This window comes from Alligator mississippiensis, chromosome 7 (assembly GCF_030867095.1).
Source record: "Alligator mississippiensis isolate rAllMis1 chromosome 7, rAllMis1, whole genome shotgun sequence".
Classification (NCBI taxonomy): domain Eukaryota; kingdom Metazoa; phylum Chordata; order Crocodylia; family Alligatoridae; genus Alligator; species Alligator mississippiensis.
In genome coordinates, this window is record NC_081830.1 from 28,103,681 (window position 1) to 28,117,859 (window position 14,179).

General features: G+C 44.6%; 1 protein-coding gene across 1 annotated transcript; it reads right to left on the reverse strand.

Annotated features, from left to right (window-relative positions):
- Positions 1-3,119: 3,119 nt before the first annotated feature.
- Positions 3,120-4,070, reverse strand: LOC102561129 (olfactory receptor 10A7-like). The gene has a single exon (XM_006277278.1). The coding sequence runs from the start codon at positions 4,068-4,070 to the stop codon at positions 3,120-3,122; it is 951 nt and encodes a 316-aa protein (XP_006277340.1).
- Between the last annotated feature and the right edge of the window lie 10,109 nt (positions 4,071-14,179).

The following is a 14,179-nucleotide window of genomic DNA, read 5'->3' on the forward strand; positions in this document are numbered from 1 at the left end:
CAGTGTTCTGGGAGAAATGGCCTCCACAAAGCAGTGAGAGATGTTACCCAAGTGGGCAGTGGGAAGCAGAACTGAGAAAGCTGCAGTTACTGAAGGGTCAAATGGACCAGCTGCCAAGAGACAAACCCCAAGCACTTGATTGAGACAGGGCTTCAGTGAAGAGCATGGGCAAGCCTACTAATCAGGCAAATTGGAAACTGCTGATCGAGGTTACGAGTGCATCAGTCCAGATACACCTAGAGACTAGAGCCTTAGTTTTTTTCTTGCTTTGGCAAAAATAGGACATGGTATGGTCTGGGGGAACAGGAGCTCACAGACCAAGGAGATAAGGCAGTCTGGTAGCCCTGCTGGGAAGAAGCCACTGTAAGGGGCCGCCAAAAAGATAAGTATTGAAAGCTACATGTTTTGGTTTATGTTGTGGACTGGATTCAAAGCTGTAAGGCATGGGAGTGGCTGAAGGGAAGAAAAGGAGGTCACTGAAGACACAGTACAGAAGGACTTAGTACACTGTTGAGCTGATGGGCTCCCAGAGACCCAGTGAAAGAAGAGTGGGTTGTCAGGCCCAGCAAACTCAGACCGAGGTTTTAGAGCTGGTACAGAGGGTATGGGATTCCTGAGAGACCGGAACAGGGGGTAAAAAGTACCTGTGCCAAGAGATACCTTCAATGGTATGATACTTTATGAACATGCATGACCTTGGTCCTTACACATCAGGAAGGGTAGGGCTCTCCAGACCTGTAAATAGAGGAGGTAGGGCAAGGAAGTTGCCATGGTGCAGAAATTCCAACATTTCAAAATGTGCTTTGGGCCAGAGCCAGCCCACAATTTTTTGGGGCCCCCTGCAAGATATAGTTTTGGGTCCCCCTGACCCATCAAAAATAAAAATTGCAGTTAATTGTGGCATAAAGTCACTGAAATAAAATAGTCAGGGCTGTGGTGTGGGGGGCATGGGGTGGGGGCAGCATGCGCTGGGGATGCCTGGGCTCCCTCTCCAGCCCCAGGGAGGGAACCCAGGCTGGGAACTCCTCCCCCACTTTAGCCAGGAAGAGGTTCCCTGCTTGCATTGAGCCCCTTAAACATGGCACAGGCAGTGGACAACAAGCAGGGCATGGCCCCTTGGCTGTGGGATCTCCTGCGGCTGCAGGTTCCACAGGATAGGATGGGATGGCCCTGCTTTGGGCCCAAATCAGAACCAAAAGTGGAAAGATGTATCCAGCAGGTGTTTGATTATGGCAGCCATTTTAAAACTCTGACCACCTGTATAAACAGAGCAGTTTGCTGCTGGCAGGTGAGGCAGAAACATCACCTGGCTGCAAGGCTGAATGCAACATCTTGGAGGCAAGGGCAGGTGCTTAAGGGGATAGTTTGGAGGCTCCTGATCCTGGACATGACCTAAAACTGCCCCTGCCAGGAGTGGGGCTCCCAGTGGTGCAGGAGCCCCCTGAAAATACCAGGCCAGTTACCACCCCCAGTGAAAGGTGGGTTGGGGGCACCTTAATAACCCCAGCTCCCACAACCAGGTGGGTAACTCCAGAGTATGGCCAAGAAGGTGGACCCAGTTTAGACAGTGGGCTACAGGCTCAGAATCCTGACTTGAAACACCCTTGACTGATCAATGCTGGGGCCAATACCAGAAAGGTCAAAAGGCCAGGGGCCCACCATGGGGGATGCACAGAGCTAAGGTCTTGGGATTCCAACTGGCCTTGGAGGTAAGACCGGGGCCTGTGTGGCCAAAGGTCCCAGGGGGTGGCCATGCCTGAGAGGGGGAAGAGTTCAGACAGCCCAGGATGAGGGCGGAGTAGGCTGCCTGATTGGAGGGATCTGGTTGGGGTCTGGACTGGAGGATTCTGGGGGACAGTGTGGGGCCGGTGATGTTAAGAACTGTGGATACCATCTGTGAGGCTTGGGCTGCTGTGTAGGGGAGGAACAGAGCCACAGATAGTGCCCCCTGGCATTGGGGCAAGAATGGGCAGCCTCCTGCCTAATTAACACCATAATTATGTATTATCAAGGCATGGCAGATGAGGAGGCGGGTGGTTGGCCCAGGAACAGGTGGGCAGGCCAATGACAGACCAGCCCCAAGAGAGCCCCCCTGTTACAAGGCCACATCCAGATGTGCAAGGGCATGTGCTTGCAGTGGCACAAATACTAGCAACACAAATTTGTGCCGCTACTTTGTGCTGTAGCGCACACCCCTCCACCCCTTCCCATCCTCCTCCCCAGCCTTCAGTGGCTAGAGAGCTAACAAGGGGGTAATCATGGAGCAGATGTACAGCCTCTAGCCACGCCCCTGCTCGCCATCTCTCTAGTGGCAGATCTGAGCAGAGCACATTAGAGAGGGTATTAACCCCAAATGTGTGACTGATCACTAGCACTTGTTAATCTTACTACAGGACTCTGATTCCTTAGAATCAACACCTGCTAACTCTAATGTGTCACCTCCCTCTAAAGTTTTGGAATGCCCCTGGCCTTAGATGCATGCATACCTGCACAACCTTTACTTAGGTGCACAGCTACCCAGCCAGAATACAGTCCAGCCAAGCATGCTCAGGGCCCACGGGTATGTTTTCTTATCCACAGCTCCACTTTGAACTGTGATTAAGTTACAAAAACTGCAGTTGTTCAACTGTGTACGTGCCACATGGGTGAGTAAAGTCAACTATGACTTAGCCCTTAAACTTCACAGGCATCTCAGATTGTGACCCAAAAGTTTGCATCTCAGAAAGTGACCCAGATAATGTGACAGTCTTACGTCAGTAGCTAGGTACTTAACTGGACTGAGCCCAAATGGAATTGTTTTGATAATGCTGAAGTTTTGTTAATTCTATTTTATCACATCCTACAATCTGGAATGGAATGGAAACCACCAGGAAGTGCTAACAGCCTATTGATACAAAAAAAAAAGTCAAAATGCTTCATTTTGATTCTGTGGCTTTTCAAATTTTTCCCAATGAAGATGTCATCCAAACTGGTATTTTCCTTCCAAATATTTCAGTTTCACCCAAACAGCATTGTATGATAGAAAGTTGTCACACCAACATTTTATCTTATTATTTTTATTGCAAATCAGTGCATGTCCCTTTTCTAGGTCCTGGCGTATGTTAACACAAATATTCCTTTTAGTGAGAAATCACTTTCATCTTCTCTCTTCTCAGTGCCCCTTTCACCTCTTTGTTCCTTAGGCTGTAGATAATGGGATTCAGCATGGGAGTGATGGTAGTGTACATCAGAGCCAGGACTTTGTTGCTTTCTGGTGAGTAACTGGACTTGGGTCGCAAGTAAATCAGGCTCCCACTCCCATAATACAGTGTCACCACCATGAGGTGTGAGGAGCAGGTGGAGAAGGTCTTGTGCCTACCCTCCGCTGAGGTTATCCTCATGATGGTGGAGATGATACGGATGTAGGACACAAGAATGAGAGAAAAAGGAATAAAGATGACCAGTACTGTGGTTGTCATTGCCTGCATCTCATACAGAGAAGTGTCAATGCAAGAAAGTTTAATCAGTGGGGGGATGTCACAGAAGAAATAATTAATCCTGTTGGACCCACAGAAGGGTAAAGTGAACACCCAAGCTGTCTGCACCATGGACACCAAGTTACCACTGAACCAAGAGAAAACTGCCAGTAAAAGACAAACCTTTCTGTTCATGATGGCTGTATATCTTAGTGGGTTGCATATGGCCACATAGCGGTCATATGCCATGGCTGCCAGAAGGAAGCACTCAGAAGCCCCTAGGAAGAGCAGGAAGTACATCTGAGCAGCACAGCCCATGTAGGAAATGCTCCTGTCTTTGGACAGAAAGTTCTCCAGCATCTTGGGGACAATGACAGAGGTAGTACAAATGTCCAAGAAGGACAGGACTCTCAGGAAGAAATACATGGGGGTGCAAAGTGATGGGTTCACTGTGACCATGATGATCAGTACGTTTCCCATCAGGGTGATGATATAGATCAGAAAAAACATACAAAAGAGAAGCACCTCCAGCTCAGGGAGGTCCGACAAGCCCACAAGTATAAATTCAGTTACTGTAGTTGAATTCTCTCTTCTGGATCCTTCTAGATACTTCATCTGGAGGGAAAATACATTTTCAGATATTACTGGGGAAACTGATGATGCAAAATAGTATTAATAATGTTCACGTTGTAATATCACTCAGTAACTTTAAGCTGTCAGCTTCATGGGGCGTGTGTGCATGTAGCTGTCAGACTGACACTAACAAGGCATTTCATACTAGTACACAGTATGCTCAATAATGTGTGTAATATAAGGCCAAAATGCTGAAACAATTTATATGCAGGTTTAACTTCATGCATTGTGCGTACTGATCAAGAACATTTTTTTCCATTGAATATTTTTGGTACCATTGCAACCTGAGGCTTTCAAAAGTGACTGGATATTCAAATACTTTCAAGACATTAAAAATCTTGGCTAAAATCCCTACATCTTCTCTACTCAGAGCTCAGTACATTTTGATCAGACAACATTCACATGGAAAGGCTGAATAACCAAAATCAAAGACATTTATAGTTGATATAATTAATTTTGTTACCCTTAGTTTAAAAGTTAAACTATTGTAGCAAAAACCCCAGTTTTTCTTTTCTTTTCTTTTAAAATGCATTCCCTCCCCTTCCCCAACCATTTCTGACTTTGTCTCTCCCTCTCTATTCCCTATAGATATGTATACATGAGCTAAGACAGAGGATAAGCTTCAGCATTTTATTTTGGTACCAAGTTGTATTTGTTTTGGATTTTTTTCCTCCTTCTTTATATTGTACAATTATTACGTTCATATTAATTTTTACTGTTCTATATTACTGTTTAACAGATACTATATAATTTAGGCCTACATATGTGAGTTACCATAAGTCAAGTTTCCATTTTGTTGGTCAAGTCTCCATCTTGTCCCCAGGCCTGGTTGTGTAACCTATGAATCATACCTACCCCTCCTACATAACTTGGTTCCTGAATGAATGGGGATGAATGAGGGTGCTTGAGAGACAATGGCAGTAGGTCTGAAAATAGCTCCCTCTGAATGACCGAATTATCAACACCAATACCTGGACCAACGACCTAGTCCTTGAAACCACCCTCAGCATTCAAGAAACAAAAGATGAGGCAACCCACCATTGTGCCAAGGCTGCACATGCTCAGTAAGAACACCTGGAGCCCTCTGGAAAAGGGCTGACCTTGCCTGGACAGGCCCTCTCCATAGGAGATCAGAGGTAGTCTGCCCCATAGAAGGGGTAGTGAAGACTGACTCCTTGGGACGCCCTCTCCATCTGGACCAGCAGCATGACACACCACCTATCCACCCACAGGCCCTGCTGACGACCCCCTCTGGACAACACCTACTGGACAAAGACCCCTTTCCAGCCTGGATAGGTAACTATCACCCCCACCCCCTCTTCAACCAAAGACTTGGACTCTGCTTCTCTTCCCTACCTGGACTCCAGCCCTTCCACTGAGTCTCTGTCTCCTGCTGCCATTGTGAGCGCTTGTGTGTGTGAGCCAATAACTTCATGGGACTGTGTAGCGTGGGGTTGTCTATATAATAAACCTGTTATTTAGACCCCTGAGTTGAGTTTTGCTTTACTACAGTTCTGGCCCTGCTCCAATCTCTGCTCCTCGCCCCTCTAACTTCTGTCTCATTTCTCCCTCTCCTGCTTCTGGCTCACTGCAACCTCCAACACCTGTCCTGAGCTCCTCTCTGCCGGCAAACCCCCTGTTTCTTAAGACCCACTGTCTTATCCCCACTGCCTTTTCTCTGGATCTCTGCCACTGCTATTGCTTTCTCTCCACTGCCTTTTCTCCTGATCTCTGCCACTGTTATTGCCTTGTCCCCACTGCCTTTCCCTCTGAGCTCCCAGGTTACTGCCTCAGTTTCTTTCCTGGCTGTCTCCTCCTTGCCACCAGGCTTTTCCACTTGCACCAGTGACCTCGAGTAACCCTGGGGCCACTTGACCTTAAGTAACCCCATGTCTCAGTTCCTCAGCCAGCTTCTCTCTAGTCCACTTGTTCTAATCCCGGTTTTGGCAACTTTCACTCCCTACACTTTTTAACTCCCTCTCTCTCTCTCTCTCGCCTTAACCTTCCCCCAAGTATGCCAGGTACCCCAAGCACACACCGTACCATCCAACTTAGGAACTTACCTGTGTGTATGAGTAGGTGGGTTTTGTGTGTGTGAACTGGTGAGTGTGTGTGTGTGTGTGTGTGTATACATGTCATTGTGTGCATGATATACAAATTAGTGATCTGTGTATGTATACTGAGTGTGCAGGTATGGACAATTGATTTTTGTGTGATTCAGTGTGTGTGTGTGTGTGTGTGTGTGTGTGTGTGTGTATCTGTCATTGTGTGCATGATATGAATTGGTGATCTGTGTCTATCTTCTAGGGTGTATAGTGTATGTGCTTGAATTGGTGATAGGTATGCATGTGCCTAGGCTTGTTTGGATGTGTATGTGCCCAAGTTGGTAGAGTGTGTGTGTGTGTGTGTGTGTATGCACTTAATTGATTTATGTGTTTTTATGTGTGCAATTGTGTCACACCTTCCTGTCTAACAGTGCAATATTGAAGTCCTGAGAGTTGGCCTGATCCCACAGGGCAACACTATTATTTGCTTATCATCATCCTGGTTTATCACCATAGAGGTTCCTTGAAGCATATGGCTTCACTCTTTCTATTAACGTGTTTAATCATGTGAATAGTCTTTTTAAAGTTACTGATTTGCATAACTGTTTGAATAACCCACTGGATAGTGTCAGTTAGAACTCACCCTTTGGTGTCAATCTGCAGAGAAAATGAATTGTCATAGTCACCAAGCTAAAAAGCTTTAGCTTTCCATTTAGCATTATTCAGTTTTATTCTTATTTGATATAATTACACAATCCACTTAGCACTGGAATCCCACATGTACTGACCAAGATGAATCTTGTAGGGTTAGAAACTATACCATGTAGTAAGGCAGCTACTCTCCTAAAAATGGAAGTTTTTTTTATACTACTGAGTCACTTCAATGTGAAATTTTCAACACTGCAGGAAGATCTGAGCACTCAGTTCTTGTTAAAGGTTGATGTTATACATTAATCTAATCTGGATGTGATTTTGACAGTTTTCCATATCTCAGAAGAAGGCTCTAAATTTAAAGTGATAGGAAGCTCAGTGTTAGTGCTAGTGATTTAACCAAGTCATATCAACATACAAATGTCAACCAAAATCAGTGGGCGTGGGCAACAATGTTCATGTCTACACAAAACGTTTACTGTGGAGTAGAGTAATAGGCTCAACAGTAAATGTCTCGTCGTCTACACACGCCAGGCAATTAGGCTAGTGTAAACTAATAATTTCCACAGCAGGATAGTATTTGTAAATACAAGTACTATCTTTCTGCAGAGTTTATTCTACTTTTCAGAACTGCATGTTTAGATGCTGAAGGCACAAGGGTGCTTCAGTGCATGGACTTCCTGCCAGCTAGCCCCATGCTGAAGCACCCTTGTGCCCCAGCCAGCCCCTTTGACCCCCAGGGTCTCTTGCAAGCCAGGGCTTCTCTGACCTGGCTCAACATGCTGTGATCCTAGGTGCATGTGCAAATGGTGCACAAGGGAGCAATAAGCTCCAGAGTTTATTGCTTCACATTAATTGCAAATGTAGATGCACACAGTGACTTGCAAAAATCTTATTGTCTAGGAAAGCCAGTGCATAAAAATCCTTCTCTGTGACTACCAATTCAAGATAATATCTTTATATGTAAATGTGATATAGTTGGTAAATCTTCCATGCCATTTCTGTATAAAATTGTAATTCAAGTGGCAGAACAGTTCAGCTGGCAGAAACCAAAAGTACAATTCATTGGTTCTTCCTGTTTTGTACTACAAAGTGTAATTGCGAACATTCTAATTCTGCAAACATCTTCTACTGTACATTATGTTGGGAACATCACGAGATCAACCAGAGTGACTTTAGAATCTGAATTTGACTGGGATAATCTAGTTGGGGATGGTTGCTGCTTTGAGCAGGGGGTCGGACTAGATGCCCTCCTGAGGTCTCTTCCAACCCTCATTTTCTATGATTCTATGAAGTAAAGCAAATCTACCTCCTTTGTCCCTATACATTTGCAACTGCCAAGGTCAAGTACACTACACACACACATTGTTATCGCTGAAACTGTTACACTTATTTGATGGAAAATATAAGGGGCTGGGATGTTCATTACCCTCACCCCGCTTCAAATAAGACTTTGCAAACTGAAAAGTTTGAGAAACAGAAGTACTTACTATAGGGCTTGCCAAAAATATTCTACATGTAATTTTTTTTTTTCAATAGAAAACTCCATTTGTGAAAGACGATGTCTTTTTTTTTGTGGGAAATGTATCTTTTTTTTCTCAAAAAGAAAATATTTTTTTGTCAAATTTGCAAAGTACTGGCTTTGCTTTGCTAGTAGACTCATAGAGTCATAGAGAAGTAGGGCAAGAAGGGACTGCCAGAGGTAATCTATTCCAACCCCCTGCCAGAGGCAGGATTATCCCTATCCAAACCGTCCCATACAACTATACTCTAAATGCTACATAAGACTACCCTCAACCCTCACACAACATAGACCTAAACCCTAACCTGCCATAGGTGAAGCAGAGGAGCCACTGCAGGCAATGTTTTGCTTCTCTGAAGTGTCAACATACACTCAAGAGGTCCTGGGTAGAGGGCCAAGCCCCCTGCTACAGAGGATGGTAAAACCCCCCACAATCTGTACCAAGCTGACCATGGGCTAAAATTGTTTCTTGACCCTGAATATGGCAATCGGTTTGACCCTGAGCTTTGCTCCTAGCAGGAGAAATGGCACATCCTAGTTGAAGTCCCCATAGTTTCATAGTTGATAGGGTCGGAAGGGACGTGAACAGATCATCATGTCCAACCCCCTGCCATGGCAGGAAAAAGTACTGGGGTCAAATGACCCCAGCAAGGTGTTCATCCAGCCTCCTCTTAAAGACCCCCAGGGTAGGAGCCAGCACCACTTATCTTGGAAGTTGGTTCCAGATCCTAGCCACCCTGACAGTGAAGTAGCGCCTCCTGATATCTAGCCTGAATCTACTCTCTGCCAGCTTGTGACCGTTATTTCTTGTCACTCCTGGTAGTGCTTGGGGGAACAGGGACTCTCCCAATACCTGCCTCCCCATCCTTAACTGTAGCCCACACCCAATGCCTCTGGAGAGGCTTAAGCCACTGGTCCCCATCTTCCTCTCTGCAAACAACCCTTTGAATTTAGGGAGACTCAAGACAATAACCAACAGAGCCCCCAAGATGTTTTGCAGAATAAGGTCCAAAATTAAGTAAAAGTTAACTGTGCATCTCACCTCTCTGTACTAGCTGATATTACCCAAACTGGATAGCAGGTGTCTTGACTCTGCTGAAGTGATGCCTCTTTCCCTTCAGTAGTTCTGGAGGATGAATGCTGTGCTTCCACTGGATGCTGGAGAATCTGGCACTTCACAAGTCTTTAGTGCCCAAGTCATCATCGTCACTGCTTCTTTTGATGGGGTTGCCACCACTTACAATTTAGTGTCCCAGTTGTTTTGATTATCACAGTGTGTAACAGCCCTGCCAGTCATATACTCGCATATTCCCAGTTGTCTCAGGTTCAACAGAGTAAAGATAGTGGAGTTTTGATTGTAGCATCTCGCCAAGCTGTGAAGGAATCTGACCTCGGTATCTACAGGCACACACTATGATTGCTGGAGCTAAGCAGCAAAGTTTCCCTGCTGCAAGAATGTAGCAGGCTCAAAAGCTTCCCTGTATAGACTAGCTACTGGAAAGGGACAGAGAGCCACAATATGGACGCTCCAAGGAATCAAAGGATGTTCACTTTCCTCTAGGATACAGATGAGGCACTGCTAAGTGTCTGTGGTAACACAGAAGGCAGAATTTCCACAGGGGCTTAATCCCACTGAAATGGAAGTTGTGCGCCATGTGTCCTTAGGAAATCCCCATTAGAAGCACTTTATGCCAAGAATTATGTCTAGTGGCAGGTTTCCTTGGGGTGTCACTGGTCCAGCACAGACAGATACCTGAGTGACACTAAGGCAGGTTTCTCCACTCAAGTTTTCTGGAAGGACCCTGCTTCAGCCAGAATCATAGACAATGAGGTTTGGAAGGAACCTCAGGAGGTCACATCTAGTCCACCCCCCTACTCCAAGGAACACCACCCTCAACTATATCATCCCAGCCAAAGCTTCTAGGAGAATGCCAAGCCACCAGGCCACAGAGACCACCTGTCTCTTGCTTTCTCTGAGGACTATGCTTGAGTCAAATCCATTGCTTCTATTGAGACTTAGGGATAGGGTATTTTTTCCCTGCCTGCTAGCACAGGCCTCTTCAGGGGCTTAGACTGACCTTGGGCACCTCCTAGAAACCCTTTGAACTACAAACGGGTTTGAAAAAAAATTAGGTACCATACAGTATCTCAGCTGCTATAGATGTCTATAGACCTCTTCATTCAAAAGTGGAGCTGCTTAAATGAGGGCCTTTTTTCATGCAACAGCAGTATGGCCCATTGACGATGGGCCTGAGCATGTCCTACTCATCCAACAACACAGGCTTGTTTTGGACTAGGAAGTTTACCTGTTTTGGTTCATCCCTCGTGTCCCCTGTGGAACCCGCAGTTGCAGGTGAGCCAAAGGATGGCCAACGGGGATGAGATCAGAAAAGCTTTCTTAACAAACTTCCTGGTCTGAAGCATGCCCATGAACTTGAGTTATTAAGCCCTGACAGGATTAAGGATCTTTGCAGTTAACTGTTTCAGGACCATTTGAAATTGCTTTTTAGAACTCAGGTGTCTAAAGTCCAGCAAAACTCCATTTATGGGCCTAAGAAAACACTCTGAATAGTGTCCTGTCCCAAAATGGGCAACTTGAACAATCAAGTATCTAAAATTAGAGGCTGCTTTAGAGTTTTGAAAAAAAATGACTGTACATAAGATAAAGAAGGCATTACTAGATGGCAGATCAGGAAAGAAACAGTGGCAGAAAAAGAGTGTTAACGTAGCACAATAAGCAACACAGGGCAGCACTGGAGATATTTTGAAAGAACTGTTATAAAAGATAGCAGAAGTTGGTAAAAGATTACATCAAGAGTAGACACTATTTAATTTATATGAAGAAACTGAATGAGGGAAGTTGGTTCCATCCAACCTGGAATTAAAAGTCACAATGATAACACACTCTCTCTCTTTGCTTTAGTCTATAACCCTAGAATTAATGCACATCAATGTTTGGCAGCTAATTCTACTTTCCCCTAATTTCTGATAGAATATTGTTTCTAACTCCCTTGGACCTTTTGAAGACCTCTTTCACAAGTGAGACATAGCTGGAGCCATCGCTCTATGTAATTGCCATCAATCTGGTTCTTCCTTTGCAGTAGTCACTACCTGACCTCCTTAACATTTTCCACTTTCATCTTCTTGATGTTCAGGCAGTAGATGATAATATTTAGGAAACAGGCAATGACAACTTCAAAGACAGAAATGCCCTTGACCAACCCAAAGATTTTTTTGGCCAACACCAGAATAGAGAGACAGGAGCATAGGGCTATGGCATAAAATGTGGCTCTGGTACTGAATCTGTCTGCAAATGAATGCTGATGAAGTGAACTGGAGACACAGAAGATGTACTACAGCCCTTGGATCCCACAGAAGGACAAGTGGCTATTAGTCCTATAGACTGGACCACCACTGGGAAAACCAAAGTCCAGCAGATAATGGCTAGGCAGGTTCAGGCTCATGATGGTCAGCACACAGCTAGGCAGCAGTTGCAGGCACTTAGGGATGGAGTGGAATTCAGTTATCAGCAGGGCAAAATTATGGACATGGTGAGCGTCACATTCGAGATGTCTGAGGAACAAAGGTGCCCCCTCCCTGTCCTTCTGGTGCCCCTCCCATTAGGTAGTGCCTGGGGTACATGGTACTTTTGCTCAGACCATGTTATGCTCCTGGTCCAAGCTGTACATCCTTAGTAACGGTGAAGCCTGTAGTGAAAGAAGTTATTTAGAGACCTTGGCTGATTTAGAATAGAGTTTGGAATTGGGAAATGACCCTTTGGTGAAATACTTAGAGCCAGACAAAGGGTTTGGAGAGGTTTTCTACTGCTCCACAAGTAAAGTTTGTTGTTTTAGTTCTTCTTGTTCATAAATGCTTTTCTTTATTGTACCTGGGGATTGTACAAAGCCCATGAAGAGGAACCAGTTCTTATTTCTTATACAGAAGTTACATGCACATATAAAATGACCGTAGGACACCAACCAAGCACAATATCAGTGAGATCCTTCCCATGGAAGAATTTGGAAGGAAAAGCCTGAGGTGAAAGGAGATGAGTTATGATGCAAGAGATTGCAGGATGTGACATAGAGTAGGTCCTCCTGATAATACAGAATGTCCAGAAAATGAGGCACCCTCAAGAGACAGTCTGGTTGGGCCAGCACGAACTTCTTTGTGGGGGTAGGATGGCCACAAAGCTAGTCCCCAGAACCTTGCAAAGACAATAGCAAGACTGTGACTTCTATACTCTACTTATTTCTGGATATAAGTTCCTGTACATAATAAAGAGTTATTGCACACCAATGAGTCAATAGACATACACTGAAATAAGGCCCGTGGGCCTGGGTCTTGCTGCATATTTGCATAATGGACATGATCATCATCTTGGTTCTCCTCTTGCTTACCCTGGGGTCATAAGCTCTTAGTGTAAAGGGGGCTGAAATTCCTCTCATTCCTCCTGGTTTGAAATAATAGATGGCAGCTTTGGAAAAGAAATATGGGCTGAAAAAGAGGTAATGCAATAAAAGTGGTAACAGATAGCATCAGTGAAAAAATGTTGATGGTCTTTGATAATTCAACCTGATTTCCTTCTCTGACAAGGTGATTGGCCCTTGGATGGTGGAAAAATAGTGGATTTCAGCTAGGTTTTTGACATCAGCTCCTATGACATTCTCAGTAAGCTAAAGAGATAGTTTAGATATAATTATTGTAAGGTGGATTCACAACTGGTGGATCATTGTACTCCCTTGGCATTTTTAAATAGCTATTTTCATTTCTGTAGATGATCAGGTTCAGGAAAGTAGCAATGACAGTATAAAAGACAGACACAAACATATTCAGCACAAAGGATTTCTTAGTTGATGGATGAAAGAGCCACAGATGTGGGAGACAGGCATCAGTCACTGTCAGATGTTCAGAACAGCTGTAGAAGATTGTGCTCCTACTGACGGCTGAAGAATTTTGGAGGAAGAGAGAAGTGAAAGATAAATACTGCTACCACAGTAGGGAGGTAGCAACCCTAGATGGTAGTAAGACTAGGTCCTGAGTTCACTGCATTTTACAGTAGGTAGCAACCAGTCAAAATAAAGAAATGAATAAATATCCCTGGCATCAAGGTCTGAAATTCAGATATTTCTACTCCTAATGAAATGATGGAGCCGCTAAGGTACAAAGACTTGCTCTTATTCAGACCTCATGACACTTGCAATTCTGGCTGTACACTGCTCCAGCAACAACATGCCAGGTGGATAGTGTTCCTCCCAGCTATTCTATATCTTTGCAGCGAGGGCACGCTTCAGAGAAGTTGGCAATATGGTTCAAGTAGATGGACACAGTGAATTTAACCAATTTAGCTCCAATCCCTAGGTGAGCAGACTGGTTGATAAAAGGGTAAGGTTCAAGGTTTCAATGATCTAAAGTCTTACAAGACTATGCATCTTTTATACACAAAGGTATTTCAGAAACAAGTGGCAAAATGGCTGCTCACACTATATGCCTGCATCATAGCAGGGAACTACATATGCAGCAGCAGGGAACACTGATGGCGACACTGTTGAATGCACCTTTCACATATGACTATATAGAGAAGTAGTAGGGCTGTGCGAAATTTCATTGGCTGTTTTGTTTCAATACTGTTTCAACTCCTTTTGAGCTCAAAACAGCAAAATCAAAATGAAACAGAGGGCTTCAAAACAGCCTTGAAATGAAACAAGGCAAGTTGAAATGTTTCAAAAGTTTCAAAATGCTTCAAGTTTCGAAGCTGAAGCTGGGCTTGCCTGCAAGGAAACAGAAAGTAAGGGGAGGGAGGGGGAAGAGGCGGGAAGAGGAAGGAAGGACTGCTCTCATTATTGACTGCGTAGCTGGCCAGTGACTGTCAT

Bases quoted from the DNA above. Each gene is read 5' to 3' on its own strand.
- LOC102561129 (XM_006277278.1), bottom strand. From the start codon at position 4,070: ATGAAGTATCTAGAAGGATCCAGAAGAGAGAATTCAACTACAGTAACT.